At 39.7% G+C, this 22,683-nt stretch overlaps 1 protein-coding gene across 5 annotated transcripts in view; it reads left to right on the plus strand.

Annotated features, from left to right (window-relative positions):
* Window positions 1–1,868: 1,868 nt before the first annotated feature.
* slc39a10 (solute carrier family 39 member 10) overlaps window positions 1,869–22,683 on the plus strand; it is a 38,246-nt gene continuing 17,431 nt past the window's right edge. Inside the window, exons 1-3 of one of the 5 annotated variants that reach the window (XM_040027657.1) lie at window positions 1,869–2,214; window positions 15,778–15,856; window positions 20,574–21,827. In XM_040027657.1, coding sequence (XP_039883591.1) covers window positions 20,595–21,827 — 1,233 coding nt within the window. In that variant the 5' untranslated portion in view covers window positions 1,869–2,214; window positions 15,778–15,856; window positions 20,574–20,594. The other 4 variants (XM_040027656.1, XM_040027659.1, XM_040027658.1 and 1 more) reach the window with 4 other exon arrangements.

Here is a 22,683-nt window from a genome sequence, read left to right on the forward strand (position 1 = left end):
ATGAAAAATCCATGAGTGCTCATTAGATAGGTTTACAGGTTGCTAATGAACTGATATTTAAAACTTGTCACTTGTCGTGTCTCTCCCTTTCGCTCCAGTTTTCTCTCTTTTTTTTTCCTGTCTTTGGCTGCCCTCCAGGACAGAGCTCCAGCAGGTCTGCAGGGGTGCCAGTATTGCTCTGTATCAGCAAAATGTCAGCCAGGAACATGCACACACACACTGGATCCAGGCTACATATCCCCAGTGCCTATTTCCATCAAATGGAAGGACACATTCAAGATGTACGACCTTAATTTGACTCTGGTAATATAGGTTTATAATAGGGTACGCTGTATAACTGGAATGAACTATTTCACTTGTGTCTGTAACTGTGCATAGTAGCTGTTCAACCTCTTATGGCCTCGGTTTGGTGTGAAACGTTATAATAGTTGTCCTCATTAAAAATCACCTCACCTTTTTAACCACTGTGTGATAAAAAGGGCAATTTCACCACAAGTCAATGCCTCGTCTTTCATACCGGTCGCACCTCTGTGGGCAAAAGCTGCGTCAGGTAGATTGCCTGCAGACCATAACCGCTCTAGTTGCAGTCCAGGAAATATTACCTCAGTAATCTGCAGCAGGAGGCATTTCAGCAGGAAATGGCTCCCTGTGCTGGGTTGTATATATGTCCGGGGCTGAGTTGAGCTCATAATTCAATGCAGTCATTGGCACTTTTCATCCTCTGTCTGCTGGGGCAGGGTACTGGCTAAATGACAGTGAAAGCCACAGTGGCACTTCTGCCATTGCTTTACGACTGGCAGAGACCCCGGGGCACCATGGCTGGAGTGCTAAGCGAGAGCTAAGCGAGAACATGGCTGCCAATCACTTGATATTAATCTCCCTATGATCACGAGAGACAGCCGACATGAGGTGGGAGGGGAGGAGGCAAACCTGGGGTGGGGAGGAGCGGGACGTGGACCCAGCTGGTGCGTGGCCAACAGAAATTAGCTGTGTGCTCCCATCAGAGCGTTCAAATGCCTCACGCTCACCTGCACACGCACACACACTCAGAGCCACCTACACACAGGCAGTGAAGGTCAGCTGTGCTCAGCCTCTTCTGTACCGTACCACATAATACGACCAGACAGGAAAGCTCAGTGCATTTCACCTTGATGGATTCCTTGGAGTGCTATGTTTTAAATCTCATTGCCTCAATATACTGTATAAAAAGTCCAGAGTAAATACATCAGCGACCAAACTGAGAGGTCACAGGTGAAACTAGCACAAAGCCTCTAAGGTAGTTAGTGTTCATGCCATAAATATACTATTTTTACCCCTAATTTTGTCATACAGTTGTTTTAATAAGACACATTTAAGATTACATGACAAAAAATAACGATTATTCTAATAACTCACTTTAATGGGCTTTTTCAACAACTTAGTATGTTATAACTGGATCACGCTCAAGGGAGCGTTTACAGACAATTACACTATATTCCCAAAAGGATTCACTCAAGCATCCAAATCATTCAGTTCAGGTGTTCCAATCTGTGCAGTCTTACTCTACAAAATCATAAAATCAAGCACCTAGGCATGCAGGCTGCTCAATCAATTCCAGTGTGCTGCCTTGATAGGATGCCACCTCTGCGCATAAAATCCAGCTGTAAAAATACCTCAAAGTCAATGTTAGTGGTCTTACAACAAAGTAGAATCGACTGGAAATGACAGTAAGTCACTTACAAAGTGGTAGACCATGTAAAATCACAGAGCAGGCTGTGGTTACCGACTTTCTGCATTGTCAGTCATTACAGACCTCCAAACTTCCTCAAACTTTGCCTTCCGAGAAGAGCTAAAGCTTTTACAACTGCAAAGAGTGAACCAACATTAAGCCGTATGGATTAAGAATGGGATGTCACTCAAGTACATATATATTTGAGTAGGCAGACGAGCAAATACCTTTGGCTTTATAGTTTAACTCCAATGGTTTGAGTAACTTTATTTTTGGGGTCATTTTTTACTGCATCACTAAGCTTTCTGCTGAGCTACAGCTGGCAGGCAGCCACACTGAAAGTATTCTGCAAGATATCTTGGTGAAGATGGAAATTAACGACTCCCTCAGTGATTGCTGTTTGTCCAGACCCAGAAGTAGTTCTGTTTTTTTAGATAAATGCTGCTGCGTGATATCCAAGGTCAAGATCCTCTTTTGGCAAAAATCAGCTGAGCTTAGTCTTGAAGGTAAGTCTTCAAAGATCTCTTTCTCCTTTTTTGAGGTGCACATCAGGAGACACATTTTCTATTGTAATATAAATATAAACCCTTGTTTAGGTGATTAAAAATCCCTGATTCCCAGAGACAGTGCTGAGGACATGACCTCTGTGCCTTCAGGGGTAGCTATGATCCTCTGATGGTCATGTGGCTTCATGTCCCAGTGGTAATCCACACACAGACTTTTGATTAAAAAAAAACAACAAACCCTGCTCAAGTTGTTTATTGTAAGACAAAAATTGTTTAGTTATGTTCTTAGCAAGCTTCACTCTCGTTTTTGTGTTGTTATTGTTATTATTGTATGCTTCCTGTACTTTTATAATACTCTGTTGCTGGAGTACAAGCTGTGTCTTTGTTTAAAGTGAATAAAGAACCTGCACATTAAAAAAAGGAAGATTCAGCTTATTTAAGCTGCTTATTCAGCCTCTGTACATTCCCTGTCTGATGGAGTGCAGAGCTGCTCCCATTTTGTCACGTTTAGTTCAGACTGATGGTTATTTTGAGTAGAATATAAAATGAGATTTCCTTGTTTGTGCTTCTGTGTGACTGCTTTGAATGTTTGGTGTGGGCCACTGAGATGTTTGTGTAGTAAGTGAAGACTAAAGTTAAATGGACAGAATGTTAAGACGTAGTTTTCACTTCATAGAAAAGGATGACTGACACAAAACTAGAAACTCCAGTTGAACACTTTGTCATACACTGTTAACGCCCTGTAACCACGGCATGTTTGTTGTCAGAGCAAAGGTGTTGACCTTAATGTGACACAGCCAGCGATCGCGAGTAATGAGGATGTGAGTTGAAATTAAAGGGTGTATTCATCTGATGAAGGCTTTGTTCACTTTCTCAGGTTGTTGCTGGCTGTACAGTTCTCTCAGTTCCCATCTCTTCTTCTGAAACCTCTTATAAAAGGAATTAACTTTTTCGGTTATAGATCTATCAAAAACAATATACATACTGCTCAATTATAGTTTTTTTTTTATTATATTCACCAAGACACTTTCACTTTGCTAATTATCTGTTGTAGCCTATATAAGTATATATAAGTTATTAAGGAATGTAAAGTATTCTTTTTCAAAATGAGTAAAAAAGAATCAAGAAGATTATTCTAGAGTCATGTGGCAGCCCAGACACAGTTTGGCAGAAAGAAACAGCCAATACAAAGTTCATCTAAATGTCAGAGAAGAAGATGAACTGCCAGACACACATATTTCATGACTTTCAAACAAAGGCCAAACTGTTTCATTATATTCTTACACAAATAAGTAACAGAAACATTGCGATATGCAGTTTATTTAAGACTTGTATTTGTAAATTTAAGTCGTATTGTTGCTTATTGTAACTTATAAACAAATAAATTATTAAGTATGAAATTGCCATTGGTTTCTCCTAATTGTGAATTATAATTCCTTTATGGTTTTCTTGTTTAAAAACAGCCTGGAAAAGAAGAAGAAGAAGAAGAAGAAGAAGGAGCATGATCTCTCTCAGACAGTCATATGACAGTCCAGTCACCCAGTCACAATTTGGTGGTAAAAAAACAGCAAAAGTTAAGTTCCTTTAATGGTCACTTTGCCTCTATTGGTGATTGAAAGTCATTTGACTAGACCAAGAAAATATAACAAAGAGGGTGAAATGTTCCACAAACTTGTTTTATAAAGTTAGAGCAGAGGTAAAATCAATGAACTGATTATAACCATATAATTTTGGCTTGACTTTATTTAAGATACAGTGGTTTAATTTAACTTGATTGCTTTTAAACTCTTTTTGCTATTTAATATTTATTATTATTATTGAAACTGTGCTGTTACTTACTGCGCATATATTTCTTATGAAGTAAGATAATAATAACTATTTATAATTTGCGCCTCGTCTCCCTTAAGTGTAACATTAATAATTGTAATATTTAATTATTTGCCGTGTTCTTGTTTACAAACAGCCTGATGGGAAAAAGAACGTGAACTCCTCAGACAATCATATGAACGACCAGACACCATTTGGCGGAAAGAAACGTCAGCGCTTTCATTGGTGTACTGCGCACTTTACGTAGACTTAAGGACCACCCCCACGAACTCCACGTAAAGTTCTTAGCAGGCGTTGGTGAATGAGCTGGTCTCTCGTGCGTTGACGTAAAGCTGGGCGACTTTTTTTTTTTTGGTAACGAGCGGAGAGGAGATGCACACGGCACTCGAGTGAGGTAACTATATAAAAAAAAACCCATTTGTTATCATTCACTCCCACAACATGGACCCGGGCAGCGTTATCCACGGCTCGTGGATTTTGTTCGCCGCTGTTGCGAACATTTGTAACGAAACATAACACCGTTCTTTATATCGTTGGTCTTTCTAGACTGTGAGCTAATTTCCTGTGAGTCGTCTGCTAGCTTATGTTAGCTGGTTGGATTGTTCTCTTCCTTTCCAGGCTAGCGTTAGCCTTCCGAGAACGGGCTGACTGTGGAGTCAGGGGCTTTGAAATAGTACCTCTGTGAGGTATTCCGGTGTTTTGAACATAAGCGACTACTTCAAGTGTTCATTTTTGTGCCTTTTAACGCTGTCGTGTTGAAATCACGTCTCAAGGACGCGGAAGTGTAGCACGCTTAGTCTGATATTCGAACCACGTGCGGATTTCAGCCCTCCCTCTGATCAGTTTATTGATGAGTGATTGGCGATTTTACTGCGATTCCTCAACAGCACACGGTTCTCCCTAGTCTAACTTGTGTGACTGGTCTGTTTCTGATTTTTATTGAACTTGTAGACATTACACGGCTTTCACCCACCTTGCTGAACACTGCATGCGTGGCGAGCTGCCATTGTGAAGCGACTGCATTTGGTGATATGCAAATATGGCATTCAAACAGTACCCTCCCTCTCTATAAATATTCACTCTATTGTACTAAATTTCTGCGCATCACCACAAAGTCTTTTTATAAGCTCTTAATTGAAATCAGCATCGTCAAAGTGATCCGGGTGAAATGTCCGCGCATTTGTTCATTTTCTCATCGTCTGTCTCGTTGAATCAGTGATCCCCTTTTCAGCGTCCAACATTTATTTTCCTCCTGTTGCCAGCAGAGTTTACTGACCCGCGTAAAACTAATTTAAGTTAATCTGTACTACTATAACGATTGGATATTTGTTTTAAAAAAACTAAATGTTCAAAGTAACTAATAGCTAAAGCTTAAAATGGATGCAGTGGAGTAAATGCCCCCCCCCCCCCTTTTTTACTTTTCTTGCAGAGCTGATTTTATTGCAGTTGCAACTGCCATGTTTGTCCGTCTTGATTAACAGCCAGCATGAGTAAAATATTGCGTGCGTGTGTTTCCTCTACATTCGGTCCAGCGGCAGTGCTTTAACCTAGTTCATTCAATATTAAGTTGGTATAATAATACTTTGGCATTTCATTTTTGCCTATAAGGAATCCTGAAAGGGGAAAAATGTTCAGTACTGGGAATTTATTTACAAAAACTAGTTGTGCAAACTTGTTCTAATTACCTGACAAAAAAAAATGAAAGTAGGCTTTTAATATTGGTTGTTTACAAACTTAAAAAAACAAACAAAAAATATACATGTAATTTTTTACATTTAAAAAAAAAAAAATTTTTTTTAACACAGCGAGTTCTACCTGGTAAGGATCAGAGTGTGTGACTCGTGGTGTTTGGAAGGTTGTAATACCTAATCTGAAATCCCTAAATCTTGCACTTGACAAATGCCATCTATGATATAGTAATTAAATAAAATAATTGAAACTAACCTTTATAGAAAATTAAAAAAAATTAAGGGGGAAGAAAAACGAATAAACGTTGTAATAAGTTTGAGGCAGACAAATTCAACAAATTAATTAGAGTTTCACCTTGGTCATGGTCCTTGTGGCAAAATAGCTTCTAGTCTAACACTTTTAAAAATATTATGTAATGTGGGCACTATGAAAGTGATGTCATGAAGTTTAATGCAATCCTTTAACTCTGAGTTTCACATCTCTATGTAACCAGAAAGGCTAAAAATACTTCCTAGCACAGTGCCTTATTTGGTGTATGTAATACAATGAGTCACATTGAAGTATGTAGCTATGTACTGAATCATATTTACTCTCTGCTTAAAATATATGTGTAACATTTGGGTGGAAAATTGATGAAACAGCTACTGCGGGATACACACTCATTTATTTAGGTGTGCTTTGGTCTGACTTAAGGCCGTTGGCTGAATTGCTAAACTTAGTTAACAGAATAACTATACTGATACATCCTGGTAATGCTGGTCTATGTCAAGACAAATGAAGAGGCCAGGAAAAAGAAGACTTATAGTTTAATGTTATATAACCTTGTGCGTTGAGGGCTTTGTCTGCACAATTTAACCAGTACTTAAGATAATGAATAAGCTGGAAAGGTTGGCTTATTACATCCCCACCCCAATGTGGTTCCACTGCATTACATGCCATATCCAAACCAACCACAATTAAGGGAGTAGGTTAAAGATCTCACAAGTGCAGCACCTGTTAGCATTTAGATGTCCACACGGCTGTACATATGCGTTCTGCTTAGTTAGGTAATTAAATTAAATAACTCTTTTTTTTAGTGTGGTTCCTTGTTCAGATATACTCTTCGAGTGAGGAGGACTAGAAGGATCAGAATAAAGAAAGGCTCCTGGGATATACTGACTTTTAATCCTTAAAGCCAGGTACATACTAGATGAGTCTTGGGCAGTCCCAAATGTCGTGGCACCACATTGGTGGCCCTTTATAATCCCAGAAATTATATACGTAGCTATTTTAGCCAATACTGATCATTATTCATAGACTAAATAGTGGAATCATGTCTGTTTATCTACATTTCCTTGGACTCTTGATTATGCTCCATTGCCTACAAAGACATGCAGGAAATTTGGATAATGTGTGACCTATGTCTGCTAGTAACCAACAGGAAACTGCAATGAAATATGCAATGAAATAAAAAATGTGAAAAAGGAAAACTGATTCTAACTAAGAAGAAACGTGTGTATAATTTGTTCTCCAACTAAAGAGGATGTAGAAAATAGAAAAGAAATAACAGCCGTGGTTCTTGGCCCTGATTCAATAACGGGCGCTATCATCATACAGTGTACTTGCATCAAAGTTGATGTCCATGTTTATTAGATTCGTGTTGCTCAGTGTAACTTGTGATGAACTTATAAGATTGCTGAAATCAGAGTGTGTAGACACCTTAATAAGAGTAGCTTATGTTGGATCCTGTAATTCCCATAATGCAATTGTTTCTTATGTTAGACTTTCTCTAGTTTGCAAATACCACTGATTTTCAAACTTAAGGGCTTCAGTTTATAATACAAGGGTTGTTGTAAACCAGCAGTCTTAAACCAAGGCTGAGATTACTCTACAATACAGGTCTGTTTATCCTGTAACTTTTAAGCTTAGGTACTAAACCTTTTTTTGCCATATGCAGTCATGTGAATACAGTGTGGCCTTTGATTTTAAGGTTTTTACAGCAAAACAAAAAATCTCGTTAGATAAGAAACCTCACGTGAGTAAAACAACATTTTATACTATGCCATTATTTATTTAACAAAATAAGCCGAGGTGTAGAAGCTGTATGTGGAAAAACTAAGTAGAAATTCTTTTGTGGGGGTTAAGAGGATAAGTAGCAGGCAGGTGCCACCAAGCAAATACAAATGTGATTTGTTAAAAGAAGTTTTGGCAGTTTTGTGGTCTGGATCGTTCAGGTGTGTTAACACGTTGCTGAGGAGGAAAGACATCAGCTTTGAGTTTAGAGAAGCAGTTGATGCTGCCCTTCAATGCGAAAAGGGTTTTAAGGTCATTTCCAAACAATTTGAAGTCTACCATTCCACATGGAGAAAAGTTTTTCACAACTCGAAAACATTAAAGTTGTCCATCTTCCCAGAAGTCAACATACCAGCCAATTCACCCCAAGGTCAGTGGTCAGAAAAACTAGGGGAAAAAACAAGCAAGCAACATGCATTTTAGGCTCTATAAGCCCCACTTAGCATGTTGAACATTAAAGTTCATGACATTACAATGAGAAAAAACAAGTATAACTTGTTGGAAAGAGGCTCCCAGGAGAAGGCCTCTTCTTTCTGAATAAGCAGACAGCAATGCAAAGGTTTGGAAAATTGCATCTGAACAAGCCACAAAACGTCTTTTGGTCATATGACAAAGTCAAAGACCCTGGGCTGTTCACTTGCGTGTTCTAGAGTCAAATGTCAGACGATCAGCTGACAATCAAAGTTTGTCTGATACTGGGATAAGAAACAGAAGAATCATTTTACATTTTAAATGGTCAATGGGCTGAATGACAAAGTGCTGATTTGTAATGCACTAAAGAACCACTAAAAGTTCTGAAGAATCTTAAGAGGCAGCTGTATGATTGAAACAGTGCTGGAACACCCCCACCCCAAAAAATCCAAAAAACAAAACAAAAAAAAAAACAAAACATCTGGCTCCAGCAAGTACAGATGGGAACCCTCTTAGTTCATCTATTATGAGTGTGGGACCAAATTTATCTCTCGCATCAAATGCACACTAGCTTGAATGCTGTAGCGTAAATTGTGTTTTGGTCTCAGTTTTGCTTGCTAAACTTCTAAAGTTGGTTTACTGTGTGGAGAAAAAACAGGTATGTATGTGAAAGTGTTTGAAGATGGTTTTGTTGCTTATTTATGGATTACACTGGGATACAGAGATGGCAAGCGCCAAAAAAAAAAAAAAAGAACTGGTCACATCACAAAGTAAATTTTCTGTCCTGAGTGTGTATTACATGAACTAGGCCATTTGGGCCACATCTGACCTGCTCACCACTTACCAAAAACCAAGGCTGGATCAAGTCTGGCTGACACAATTGGAGTGCCAGAGCTGGGCAATAATTGCCAAAGGGAGGCCAACACTGTCTAACTGGGGAAACACTAATGTGATTAACAAGCCCGGGACTAACCCTACAATTCCTTTTAGTGATTTTTCTCTAATAAATGCTTGTACATTATTTGTAGCCTGTGTTTTTTTTTGTTTTGTTTATAACTCATTTTTTTCTGTAAGGCTTGTCCTGCAGTGTAATTACTAAAATGGCATTTGGCCATAATGTTCTCTTGTTTCACCATAAGCCACTGATTTAAATCTAACGTTGACACTTGATTTTTTTTTTTCTACTTTGACCACAAAATTAGTCTTACTAATTACTTACATTACTTCCCTGTTAACTGTAATTAAATCAGGAAATTATGCAGAACATGGTGCGGTGCAATAGAGTGGCTAAGTGTATGTTTCATTGCAGTTGGTTTGTAAGTGCAAAATTCTGCTTTAGTTTTTTTCTTCCTTATCCATTTACGTTTTTTTAAACACCTGATTTCAGTTTCTAGTTTAGCTTCAGGTAACAATACCCTTGGAATCTGATTTGGGTGATAAAGTCTTTCCAGTGGCTTTAACTTTCACTGTCTGGAGTTGAACTACCTTTAGTTAAGCAACACCTGTGCTGAGGGCAAAGTTTAGATACTTTATTGTGGTAAAGTCGGTACTGCAAAGGCTTCCGCACAGAGTATCACTGCTGCCATGTTGTAACTGAAGAGCGTCCACACAGAGGTCCTGGTATTTGTTCGTTTCACCATCAGCCCAGTGACGAGGATTAGCGTGTTCTTGAGTATCACAAGGTAGTATGTTCAAAAAATTAAGCTAAGTGTCTTTTGTGGACTTAAAACTAGCAGTTGTTAAGAAAGTATTCGAACCTTCTGCTTTATTGCAGACTCAGTAAGATTTTAAGTGTCCAAGAAAATTGTGCTGAGAAAAACACAGTGCTGTGGGTCCTGTGTGCTTTGGAAGGTGATAGGTGTGTTACATGTGCGTTGTTGTGCTAAAGTAAAGTTACTGTTTTGGAGCCTGTTGTTGTTGAATGTTTCTAATGTCTTCCAGTTGCCCCAGATACAAAGATGTGCGAAATGATAATAAATATAACTAATCTAATCTCAGTCTTGTGTAAGAAAAACTTGAGTAGACATGACTTGGGTCAGTGGTGCAGACATCAGGAGGTACAGGAGTTTAAATTCTTTTATTTGTTTTTTTTGATTTTTCATGAACAGATATGAGACAACACTGTTACATTTGGTTCATTTCAGGTTTACAAGTAACTAATTTACATCAAAAGTCAAATAATAAAATGGGCAGAATGTCCTGGTATTACACATCAAGCTGTTTTCACACATCTATGCACAAGTAGTTGGTCAGGTGGTCGATCCCTGACTGCTCAGACACACACATTCCCCCTCTGTGCCTCCCCGCCTCTCTGCACAAATTAGTTAAATCACTGGACTCAAAAGCCTCAAAACAGTCAACCTGTTACTTATGTTAGTGCTGCGGTCCACATTCTGCATTTGTCCGGCGTGAATTTGTGCCTTTGTTCAAATGTTTTGGGCATACTTTTAAAGCAGAGGTAAGGATCACCCTATATTTCTTTTATTTTGTTGTCTTTTTTGCATTGTGTATTCCTTTGCTGATAGTTGAGTTCACTTGTATGTACACTATCCAGCACTGCAGTCTGAATCTGTTTTTGCACTGTGATGAGCACGCTTCCAGGCCACAGAGCATCAGCCATGCACCTGCGTCTCACCACAGCAACCTCGAGTCATTTAGCTGCTTCTTGAATTTGCCTGCAGAAACCATGGCTGTAAACAGCAAATTCAGCATCAGTGTACGCGTGAGTCAGTGGCATCATGCAGAAAAGATGTTTATGTTTGTACAGCATTGTCACGCTCTCTGACTGCAAGGGGTTTAAGGGGAGTTGCGGTCTGTTTACATGTGAACCTGAAGGTGTCACAGAAGCCGACAACCTATTTTCAAATCCCAGTGGGATACTGGGGTTTAACCATATGGCATGTGCCAACCTTGTTTTCTCAGATTTGTTTTACATGGACATTTAAGGGCTTTTGGAAGGATTTCTTGGGCATTCATTTACCATGTTTTTCAGTTGCTGACAAAGTACCTTGGGATCAGTTTGTAGTAGTCTTCACCTACCACCTGTGCTGAGTCTGCTGCAATGAAACCTGCACTGCAGCTCATGCTGAGATGGTTCTTATGCTAGGTGATGCATATACAGAATAGCTACTTCTGATAAGAGGATTGCTGGTTTCACCTGTTGAGATGACTACCTTTATCATTGTTGTTGCCAATAACATTGGTAAATGCTTGTCCACGGTTTGACGAAAGTAGTCCCTCTGTAACCGCAAAGTGTAGGCTTGCTTGTGCTTTATGAGGCAGTTAAGCTAGGCTGTAACAGTTTGCTGTTGTGTGTCAGTGCTGTAATGTCTCACCACTGTTGAATGACTGCTTAGGACAGCAGTTATGTGTGAGATAAAAAAAAACAATTCACAACCTATTATGTTCCCTGCTGTTTTTGGTGATTGTCTGCAGAGATGCATGACCTAAACTCAGGTGTGTCATATGTTTCCTCTCCTGCCACGCCAGACTGTGACTGTGGTCCTTCATTTTTTCCTCAGACCATCTGCTGGCAGTTTTGTCCATGTGGCAGCTGACATCTGCCCTCTTATGTGGGCCTGAGGCCTTACTAAGAAAACCCTCTTCTCTGACATGTTGTGTTTTTTTTTCCTGTCTCAAGAAAAAAGTTGTGTTCCCATTCCCCACTTGGCTCAAGGTTTTAGTTATGTAGCTTCCCGGCTTATTGGTGTGGATCAAAAAGTGGAGGCTTAATCCGCTCTGATGTAACCATCACAGGTCTGTAAAACTGCCTGACTTTTGGGGGGATTTATCACATTTCAAGGGCTCAAAATATTGCAATACTTGGGAAACCATGTGTACATTTATTGCTTTTTAAGTAGAATTACATTTCTAAGGAGTTGTAGTCAAATACGCAGTGTGACAAAGTACCCATGTGCATATATCTCCCAGCCTCACAAATCTCTTATTAATTTTTTTTCTTTTATTGGTCTTGTTGGCACAAACCAATATACTTGTTTTGTAACGGTGAACACGAGAGGTTTCACTTACATGTCTTTAGTACCAGAATTGATGTTTTGCTTCATTCCTGTTTCCCTGCAGACACCGACCTCATGCCGAGATGGGAGGTATGTGTATGGTCGTGTGAGAATCATATGAACCAGCTTACGGGTCAAAGTTGTTTTTTCTTTTTTTTTTTTCCTGCAGAGAAATAACAGCATTCCTTTAGTTATCAGCAACTTTGAGGAGAAACGAGGACATGTTTTTAAAGATTAATTTATAAGTATTATAATGCTAGCTTTTTCAGCTTTACGGCTTAGTCATTTGGCAATGAGATAACACATTCCTGCTCATATGTTAGCTCCAGTTTGCAGAATGAATCAGGAGTCAGTCAGATAAACTATTATTAGACCTTATAGATGTTCTCTAATTTTGTGTGTTGTAGAACAATAGTAGTTATGCTCGGTGTCTCTTTTTTTTTAATATAATATACCACCATTGTTGTTTGGAGTATCACCTAAACTAATATTACACACAGCTGACTTCTGGACCGAAGTGTGCTTAAGTAAAACCTTTCAGGGTTTGAGTGCTGTTGGTGGACCAGAATAAGAGGTTTGCTCCTCTTATGAAACAAACATACATAAGAACCTAACAGTGAATTCAGCAGTGGTGTTTTTTGTTTGGTTTTTTTTTAGTTTTCTTCATCTGTTCATCTCTTCGAGAGATTTCTAGATACTGTTTAAAGTCAGGGTGAGACTTTAAAGCTGCCAGTGGTCAAAAGCTTTTAAAATGGGGATGGGAGCATCTGGTCTATGTTGCAGATGCACAGTTGGGTTGTAGCTTTCCCCTCCTTGGGGGTGCATAAATGGCACAATTCAGTGTTCCTGAAGTCTTCAGGGAAGGAAGAACAGCCTTAATATTCAACAGTTTTCATTTGGTGTATTGCCTTATACTGTTCATGTAAGCACATTGGCCATTTACCACTTTTATCTCAGAAGGTGCTAAAGAAAAGCCACCCAGCCTGGTGATTAAGCTACAAATATCCAATAATCACATGAAAGATGCAGAGTGTTTACGGATGAGAAGCAGAAAAGAGCCGCCTGGTGCTAAAAAATAAACCTTAGACTCAAACGTTAGAACAGGCTTTTTCCTGCAGCACATTGTGTAATAAATACTCACAAAGAAAACGGCGGGCGTTACAACTTACGTCTAAAAATGTATCGTTTCATGCATCGGTTAAAACACTCGACTCCAGGTACGCCGCCCAGCTGGAAACACTTCACTAAGTCGAGCTGCCCGAGATTCACAGAATTTACAGAAAATGTCACATTCTTGTGATTTATATCGTTATTGGGACGATAGATGACTTAATATCGGGATATGAGATTTTGGTCATATCGCACAGCCCTAGATGCAGCCATGTTGTTCTTGTTTTGTTTTGTTTTGTTTTTTTTAAAAGGTCAGGGCACATGATGGTGTTCTTGGCATGTTCTGATGTCAGATTTATTAACATTTATAGAAAAACAAAAATACATTTCCATCATATAGACTGAGTCAGATTTCAGACCATTTTCTTGGTCAGGTCAAGCCTAATATTGTAGAGTGTAGTCAAAACAGGTAATTAATACAGGTGGTGCTAATATGTGCAGTTAGCCACGGAAAGCCATTTAGTGTTTACTAAGTTTTAATTGGTGATTATGGGTACTATAAATTACTGCGCTGATGTGTAATGATTTAATTTTCTTCCCTTGGCTAAGCTAAATTTCTGTCACCTTAGAGTTGATAGCCTTTCCCTTTCGGTTGTTTTGCTTCTGTTTGTGATCCCAGAGCTGAGAACATAAAAAACCCATTTCCTTTTCGCCGCTTCTCTGGTAAATGTCTCAGATTCACATTCGGTGAAACTGCACTTCTTTCTTGTTCTTTTTATTACTGTGTCTGGCAATCACAAGAAGGTGCAAACAGCAACGTTAAATAAAAACTATTAAATAAAAGAAGTTAACAGTGCATCCACTCTTTCTTGCACCATGCACGCACACACCATCTGAGAACAAGAATGCAAATGCACATTTGTGTCTTTGTGTGCGCTGTTTTAGTTGTGAGATTTATCCATTTGTCCTCAGGTGTAAAGATTAAATTTGGTCACCATCGTCCTCGGGGAATATGTATCACTCAAGATCTAATTCTGTTGCCTCGATGTGGCCTTGCTCTATTTTTGGACTTATTGTCTCACTATAATGGTTGTAGTTCCTTGGGCAAATTGGCCAGAGGTTGTGCTGGTTATCCACTAGAGGTTTACAATGACAAGGTAATTTCTTTCCCAAATTCTTAATATCTAAAGTATAAATATCTAAAGAAACAAGATCAAGTACAGATTACGCAGTAGTACAACGGTCTGGGTCACCTGCAGAAGGTACTGAGATGTTGCAGGTTACATTAGACTGTATATAAAAGATGGACATCACTGTGATGTTATCCATTGTTTTGTAAAAGCTGAGTGTTTTTGCCATTGTCATGTTTTCTTTCTGAAACCAGATGTTATGAGCACTGAAACTGTGAGACTACAGGCTCACACTGCAGGCTGGCTGTGTGTCTCCTTCTGAAGACCAAAGTCTACAAAATGAATTTGTCTATGAATATCACTGAAATTTGAAAGCCCCCACCCATCGAGTCCATGAGCTGTTCTTTTGAAGCTTATATTTAACTAATCTCCAGTTACCTTATTCTATGATCTCAGTAAACACATTTCTAGTATGTCTTTTGGCAAGGAAAGTCACTCCCTGCAGGTATTTGGGTTTAAGCCATTTTCAGCTGGGCTTTCCTTTTCAGACCCAGAAGATATGTCCATGAAGTCTGATTTTCCATCCATCCTCCCATTGTTTACCACTTATCTGAATGATAGAGGCAATTTGCAGCAGCAGTCCAAGCAGAGAAGCCTAGACTTCCCTCATCCTGGCCACCTCTTCTTGCCCATCTGCCTAGATGGTGGGCCATCTGGAAGAGGTGGACAATCTCCACTGGCTCCTTTTCAGGTGGAGGATCAGCAGATCTAGCAACCCTGACCAGCAAACCTTAGAAGGAAACTAATTCTGCAGCTTGTATCCGGAACCTCATTCTCCCAGAGTTCATGATCATGGGTGAGGGTACAAACCCAGATTTACCGGTAAATCAAAAGGTTTTACACTCAGCTTTTTCTCCACCGCAACATATCAATATAGCTGCACCTATTAGTCTGTCACTCTCACACTCCATTCTGTCTTACTCATGAACTAGACCCCGAGATACTTGGGGCATCGACTTGTCCCAGACTATGATTGGACACTCCACTCTTTTCCACCTAAGAAACATAGTAGAGATATGGTTGTGCTGATTTTCATTACCGCTGCTTCACACTGGGCCATGAACCATTTCAGTGCAAGCTGAAGGTCAACAGCTGATGAAGCCAGCAGGACCAGGAAATCCTTAGGTCATCAAAGTGGAGACCCTCCACCATGTAGCTACGCCTAGATGTTGTTGAGCTTGTTACTGCCATAATGCTTCATCACCTTTTCTTTATGCGAAAGACTGATTCTCACTTCTCTGCCTCCCTTTTTTTTTTTTTTTTTTCAGGGTGCAAGTTTCAGAAGAGTTGTTACACCCCCATTTAATTACACCAAGACTGGAGGCCAAGCAGACAAAGAAGTGTTTGGTGAGTGAAAAACTTACTGCAGTGTGCTGTGTAATCAGATTTCCCACAGATTCAGGTTCTGTGTGTGACTGTGTTGGGGATGTGGGGAAATGTGTCAGGGTTTTTCTTGGCTCAAAATTGCCTTGTGAACACGTAGTCTACATTTAGTTTAAGGCAAAGAGTCTGACTTACCTGTGCTGAAAGGCAGAGACCTGTTTGGTGGGTAACAAGTTTGTTTTTATTTTCCCCTCTGCAAATCATTCATACAACATACTTTCTGTGTTTGAGCTTAAACTGGTGTCGGTTGCTTCAGATTCTGTTAGTGGATCTGGCTCATAGTGGATCCACCGACCAGCTGCAGTACAAGACAGTGTTGGAGTTCATCCCAGCGTGGGACAATGTCCTCTCTGGGAAAGCAGCTGAATGATATCAAGGATTCCCACAACAGTAGCTTGGCTAGCAAGACAGCCTGTAGGGACAACATGACAGCTGGGGCTTTAAACACAAATTTAGAGGATTGTCTGATTGGTTCTGTTCTCTCAGACAGGAATAGATAGATTTCTAATATGAGTTGCCAAACAAGGTACATAGGCACCTGTTTATACACCTCAGCAGCCCACCGAAGTAAAGTGTGTGTGGGAAACACTGGTGATAATAGGATTATTTTCTTAACGTGTACTGAAACAACTGCGATTAAACAGTTCTCTGACCGCTCAGTGAAATCAATTTTATATTCAATTCATGTATATGTGAACATAAAAATTCCAGAGAGGAAAAAATATCCCTTAAAATCGATTTGTCTTGCTTACGTTTTACATTAGCTTTTGTAACACACAATTAAACTGTAGCACTCGATAGAGATTCTGTTGTTTCCAATAAAGGCCAAGCACAACAAAGACTCCAGTCAGGAAACATTGCAGGCTCTGTTGCTGCTGAGAGGGTGTGCTCTTAAAAATAGGTCTTGCTTTGCCCCAACCTATCTGCTGTTAGGTTCATAGGTCACTGCTGTCTCATGTTTATAAACACAGTCTTGCCGGCAGTGGCGAAGTATGCTTCTAACCACACTTAACTACTGCAACCTTCAGTCAGAACGCCCTCATTCAAATTTCACACATCATTCATTCAAGAGCACACTGTGGTAAGTTGGCTTGATTTTAGTTTCAGACTGAAGCTGGGATTAAGTAACTGAATTTTTTTTTTTGTGGTTTTGAAATGTTTAACCACCTTTTGAAGGTGTTTGCTTGAATGCGGTTTAAATGTGTTTGTAGAGGTTTGGGTCTGTTTACTGGTGCAGAGAGCAACAATTATGGTGTTCATTTAAAACAAAAAATGGCATTATATTGCAAAAGTCTGTAACACACTGATTCTGAACTCCATTATGAGCTAATAGTCTTTGGCTGATAAGCTGCTGATGCTGTCTGGACAGTGATCAAGGCACTGATGAATGAATAGGGCTTTGATTTTATGTTGATTGGCTTCTTCTAGAATTTTCCTTTTGTTATAAATTTGAGTGGAAATATATTTGTATCAGAAGGCGTCACTGGTTGGGTGCATAGATTTAAAAGGCTTTTTTTTTGTTGTGGGTATGACTCCTGTGTTACGCATGTAAGGAGATATTTTTATCTTATAGGAAGTAAAACTATGCATCATCCTAAGATAAGATATTGTCATTGGATAGATTCTCCTTATACTCTTAACCAAGGAAAGTTTTTGTGCACAGATCTGTTTCCTTTCCTTTGAGTTTCTATTTTGATATTTCTTGCTGTTTTGTGGATATCCAGAAAGAAATCAATGCGGTTAAATTGTGATGTTCTTTGTTTGTGGTTCTCACACATGCCTACGGTGTGCAGTCTGTTGTTAGTAGCCTTGACAGCTGTGAGAAGGATCTATCATCTTCTTTGTTTACAACAGTATTTGTGGTCTGCACAACACAGATCTATTCCCTCATGATGTGCATGCTGTAAATCCTCTATAAACTTTACTAACAAGCTGAAGTGTGTGGAGGAGCGATTACACACATTTGTCTGGTCTCTTCTGTGTGCCATCGCACCATTATCCAGCAGTATTCCTCATATGACCTCTCTTTATTTCTCTCCACCCCTCCTCTCTCGCATCACCCACCCACGGGCTTCACGAGAGACCTTATGAGGATCATTTGACTGGAATGATACTGCTGCTTCAGGCATTTTAAAGTAGGGGGAAAACAAGCAATTTGTTACACAAATTTATGCTCCAGAAGGCTTTGTGATTCAGTCATTAGATCTGTTATTCTAAGCTGGAGGTAGCAGCTTTGAATCGTCTTTTTATCTGTGGTGTGCCAGCTTTTTATCTCGCATCTTTTTGTGTGTCTAACATTGTATGTGAACTTTTAAACTGGAGGATGTCAGTGTGTTATTGTGTTAGTAGGCCTGATATCGATCACAGATTTTTAATGATCTCAGGATTGTGTAATCTGATACTAGTGGCTCGTGTTTGTATTATTTATTTACTTATTCTATATGGTGTTCCCATATGTACCATAGACCAATAACATTTGGTTGTTTGCTTTTATTCTGGAAGATTTTATTATTCCTTGTTGCATTGCCACATTTTGAAAAAGATTGCAAGAAAGTATAGTTTCACTGTGAAACTGTGTCCGTTTTATTTGTTCTTACCTAAGGCCAGACCATAATTAAGGTGTGTTGTTTGTTGACTGTAACCAGTCTCATTGAGGTGATTTAATCATCGTTGACTGTTTAATCAAAGCTGCTATCCAAAGAAACAAATCAAGGGAAACAGTAACAGGAAACTAAGTTTTGTTTGCATATAAATACATATTTTGTACCAGATGAATAAATCAAGATTCGGATCCTCACTGTGATTTTGTGACAATGAGGAAATATATCCTCACTGCAAAAAATAATATTCCAAATGAATAAGTATGATTTCTTTTATTTATTTATTTATTTATTTATTTATTTATTTATTTAAACTTATGATCAAACATGTTGTGTAGCCACATAAATTAATACAAATTAAAACTCATTAGACTCAAAATTATATCAAGTATATTAAAATGGGTTTCAACAAGTGAAATAACATTTTTAAAATGATTTTTACTGCACTACAAACTTATCATATGTTTCAAAGAACAAAGGAAAACAAACAGATGCAAAATACAATACACTTTTACAAGCTAAATAAAAGGCCTTTATTTGTTCTCGTAGATTGATTTGCTGATGCACTAATCAGCATAGTACAACTCAGCAGTGTTCTCAATGGTGCTGATTATCTTTTTTTATTTTTTATTTTATTTACCTCAACATTGTAGTCATTATAGTAACAAAACAAAATTCAGCTTTGGAAATAAGAGAGGCTGTAAAATCTGGAGGGGTGGAGGTATTTTCTGAGGAGAAGAGGAGTGAAAGTCAGTAAAATAAAAAAACAGAATACAGTTGTGTGAATGAGAGGGAGACAGTGCGTAACAGTGAAAATGAAAGGAGTAGAGGTAGTAAAGATGTGCAAGTTTAAATACCTGGGGTCAACCATCCAAAACAACAGACAGTCGAGCATGTGGAGTGGGAGGAGACAAGTGTCAGGGGTAATTTGTGGCATAAAGATATAAGCAGGAGTGAAAGGGAAGGTTTACAAGATTGAAGTAGTATCTGCTATGATGTATGGTGTCAAGACAGCAAGACTGACAATAGACAGGAGGCCAAGCTGGAGGTGGCAGAGCTGAAGATGTTAAGATTTCCACTGGGAGTGACCAGGGATAACAGGATTCAAAACAAGGACAACAAGAAGGATTTTGGAGACAAAGAGAGGCTGAAATGGTTTGGACATGTGTTGAGGAGAGATGGTGGATAGATTTGACAAAGGATGTTCAAGATGGAGCTGCCAGGCAGAAGGAGGAAGACCTCAGGCAAGATTCATGGAAATGGTGAAGGTGGACATTCAGAAGGTTGGTGTGACAGAGACTGATGCTAGGGATAGGGTGAGGCAGATGATCCGCTGAAGGGAGCAACCAAAAGAAGAGGAAACCTAACAAAAGAGAAGAAGGAGGAAAAAAAGAATTTGTCCATGTACACATCTGGACTTATCAGTCAGCACCTAAATCAGAAAAAATAATGAGCCAACAGTGTGTACGCACTTGAGAAATCATGTGAAGAGTAACAGAACTAACAAGGATACCTGCGTCACTGGGAGCAGGACATAGTTGTCCTGACTACCAAGCTGCTGTTTCTACCATGACTAAACATCTCCGACTCTCGATGACATCAAGCGTTCATCTGTCTGTTGATTTTCTAGACTCAACCTAACTAAAAAAGGTTGGCCCTTTCATTATTCTTCCTTCAAACTTACTTTTTACAAGCCCCTAAGGTTTTGAATTATGCAAATTGAGTTTGAGGCTCCGTCAGTTTGGGGCTGCTTCTCTCAACCCAGACTAATCCCTGCTGATTATCTTAAAAGAAAAGATTAATTGTGAAGTTTTACTTGGGACTAAAAAGGCTAGATTACACTTCACACTTCCCCTTGTGTCCATGAGTTGATGTCCACATGTCTGCTTAGTTTGTGAGACCACGCAGACCCATCTATGGAGAATTTATATTACAGTGTACCATAGAAGTATGCATTAGCTCCATGGGAGCCTGACGCTATAACAGGCAAGTACAACAGGAATCCAGGCTTTAGATCAGTTCAGTGCTTTTGTCACTGTCTTATTCTTTTACTTATTTATCCATTTATTTATTTATTGCAGGTGACGAGAATTGAGGGGACAATGCGAGTCCACATGCACACCAAGTTCTGTTTCCTGTGTGTGCTCACGTTCCTCTTCCATCAGTGCAGCCACTGCCATGAAGGAGGACACCACCATCAGCACGATGGGCATCACCACAATGATCATGACAGCGCTCACAGCGACCTGCAGATTTCTGAGGCTCCATACGTGAGAGGGGTCACAGAGTCCCCAGGGTCCAAGAGTGGGCACGCTGGGGATGCTCTTGAGGAGGAACAGCGCTTCTACATCCAGCAGCTTTTCAGGCGCTATGGCCAGGAAGACCGGTTAGATTTCAAGGGCTTTCAGAGTCTGTTGTTTAGCTTGGGATTGGGAGAAGTGAAGGTTGTAGGTTTGGATCATGAGGATCTGGGCCATGACCATGTAGCCCACCTCGAGGTGTTGGATATGCTGCACGGACATTCATCCACTAACGCTGGCCACGGCCACGGCCACGGCCAGGGCCACCGGCACAGTCACACCACACAGATGCGTCCACACCAAAAACAAGACTCTCAGCATCCACACACAGGAGCTCCCACTCGGTGCAGCCAAACCACTGCTGGACCGACAGAGCATGAACATGATCACGATCACGAACATGATCACGATCATGACCATGAACATGATCACGATCACGAACATGATCACGAACATGATCACGAACATGACCACGAACATGATCACAATCACGATCACAATCACACTAAGGTAGAGGAGAATGACCATCAACACGACACACACGACTTTGGCGACCACAACAATCACAATCACACACATGATGAAGAGCACAAACACCAGCAGGTCAACCACAGGGACCTGTCTTCTCAGCCTCACCCTGATCACGACCACAGCAACCACAGTGATCATGAACATGACTACAATCATATTCATGAAGTGCACACAGACATAGGCGGCACTCACCTCGACCAGGAAAAGCTGGAGCCATCTCAGGTGCCCCAGAGGCTGCAGCCCACCCCGACAGAAAACCGACCCAAGAAACCCCGGAAACCGGGAAGAGTCAGAGGACAGCGAGGGCGAGACAAAACCACATCTTCTCACACACCTGCATCTGATGACCACGACCATGACAACACTCATGACCATAACCACACACATGGTCACAGCCACTCTCATAAAGATAAGAGGGAGGCACCGGGGGCACTTCCTGTGCCCACTCTGCCAGTCTCCATGCCAGCTAGTCATCCAGGTGGATTAAACCATCAGCATGAGGAGGTAAGTTTTTTCTTTTTCAATTAAATGCACCTGTTGTGGTTTCCAATTTGCTTTTTTAACTTTTGTGATAGTTTTGCGTCATTCTGAGCTCCTCTGCTGTGTCAAACAAGTAGTTGAAGCTTCCTTTCCCCCATCTTTAACCCACCTATTTTCTGATTGGTAGCCTGTGCCATTTTTTTTATTTTTTTTTATTTTATTGATCTGTTACTCCTGCAAACTCTAAAAATAACATCAAAGTTATACATTAATTGAGCCCATGGATCCAGCAGGATATTTGAATCTGGACTAGATTTTGATCTTCTTGGGAACATCAAAACAATTAACTGGTCAAATTTACATGTGACACTGTGCATAAAGTTTTAAGCAATTACGCTAAAAAACAGACAGACAAACTATTACATAAACCCCCTGATGAAGTTAAATATAGTGTTGGGAAATCTGAAAGCCTTGAAAACAGTCCACTTATTTGTAATAAATGTGTATTTTTTTTCACAAAAGGACAAAAAACAAGAAGGATTAAATAAACAGACACAAGAAACCAGATTTTTATTTAAATGCTATTGTTCTAATAAGTTATCAGTGCTTAGTCGAGTGTTTGTTGTTGCACTACTGCTTAAGTTATTATATCGTGTTGGTTTTCTGCGTTTGGAATCTCTCTCAGCATTTTTAAATGAATTGTTGGCTTTCCTCGTGGATGTTTGGATCAGTCAGTACTGCCAGAGTGAAATTCCCTTAACATAAAATCTGCCTTTTGCTGCAGCTCACATTGTGTTTGAGTGAAATTTGACTTTACAAGAAGTGATTCTGTTATTTGTAATGTTTTTGTCAGTGGTTCCCTGCGTTTATTTATATTTTC

The sequence above is a fragment of the Simochromis diagramma genome, unplaced genomic scaffold, assembly GCF_900408965.1.
Source record: "Simochromis diagramma unplaced genomic scaffold, fSimDia1.1 OVJJ01000343.1, whole genome shotgun sequence".
NCBI lineage: Eukaryota > Metazoa > Chordata > Actinopteri > Cichliformes > Cichlidae > Simochromis > Simochromis diagramma.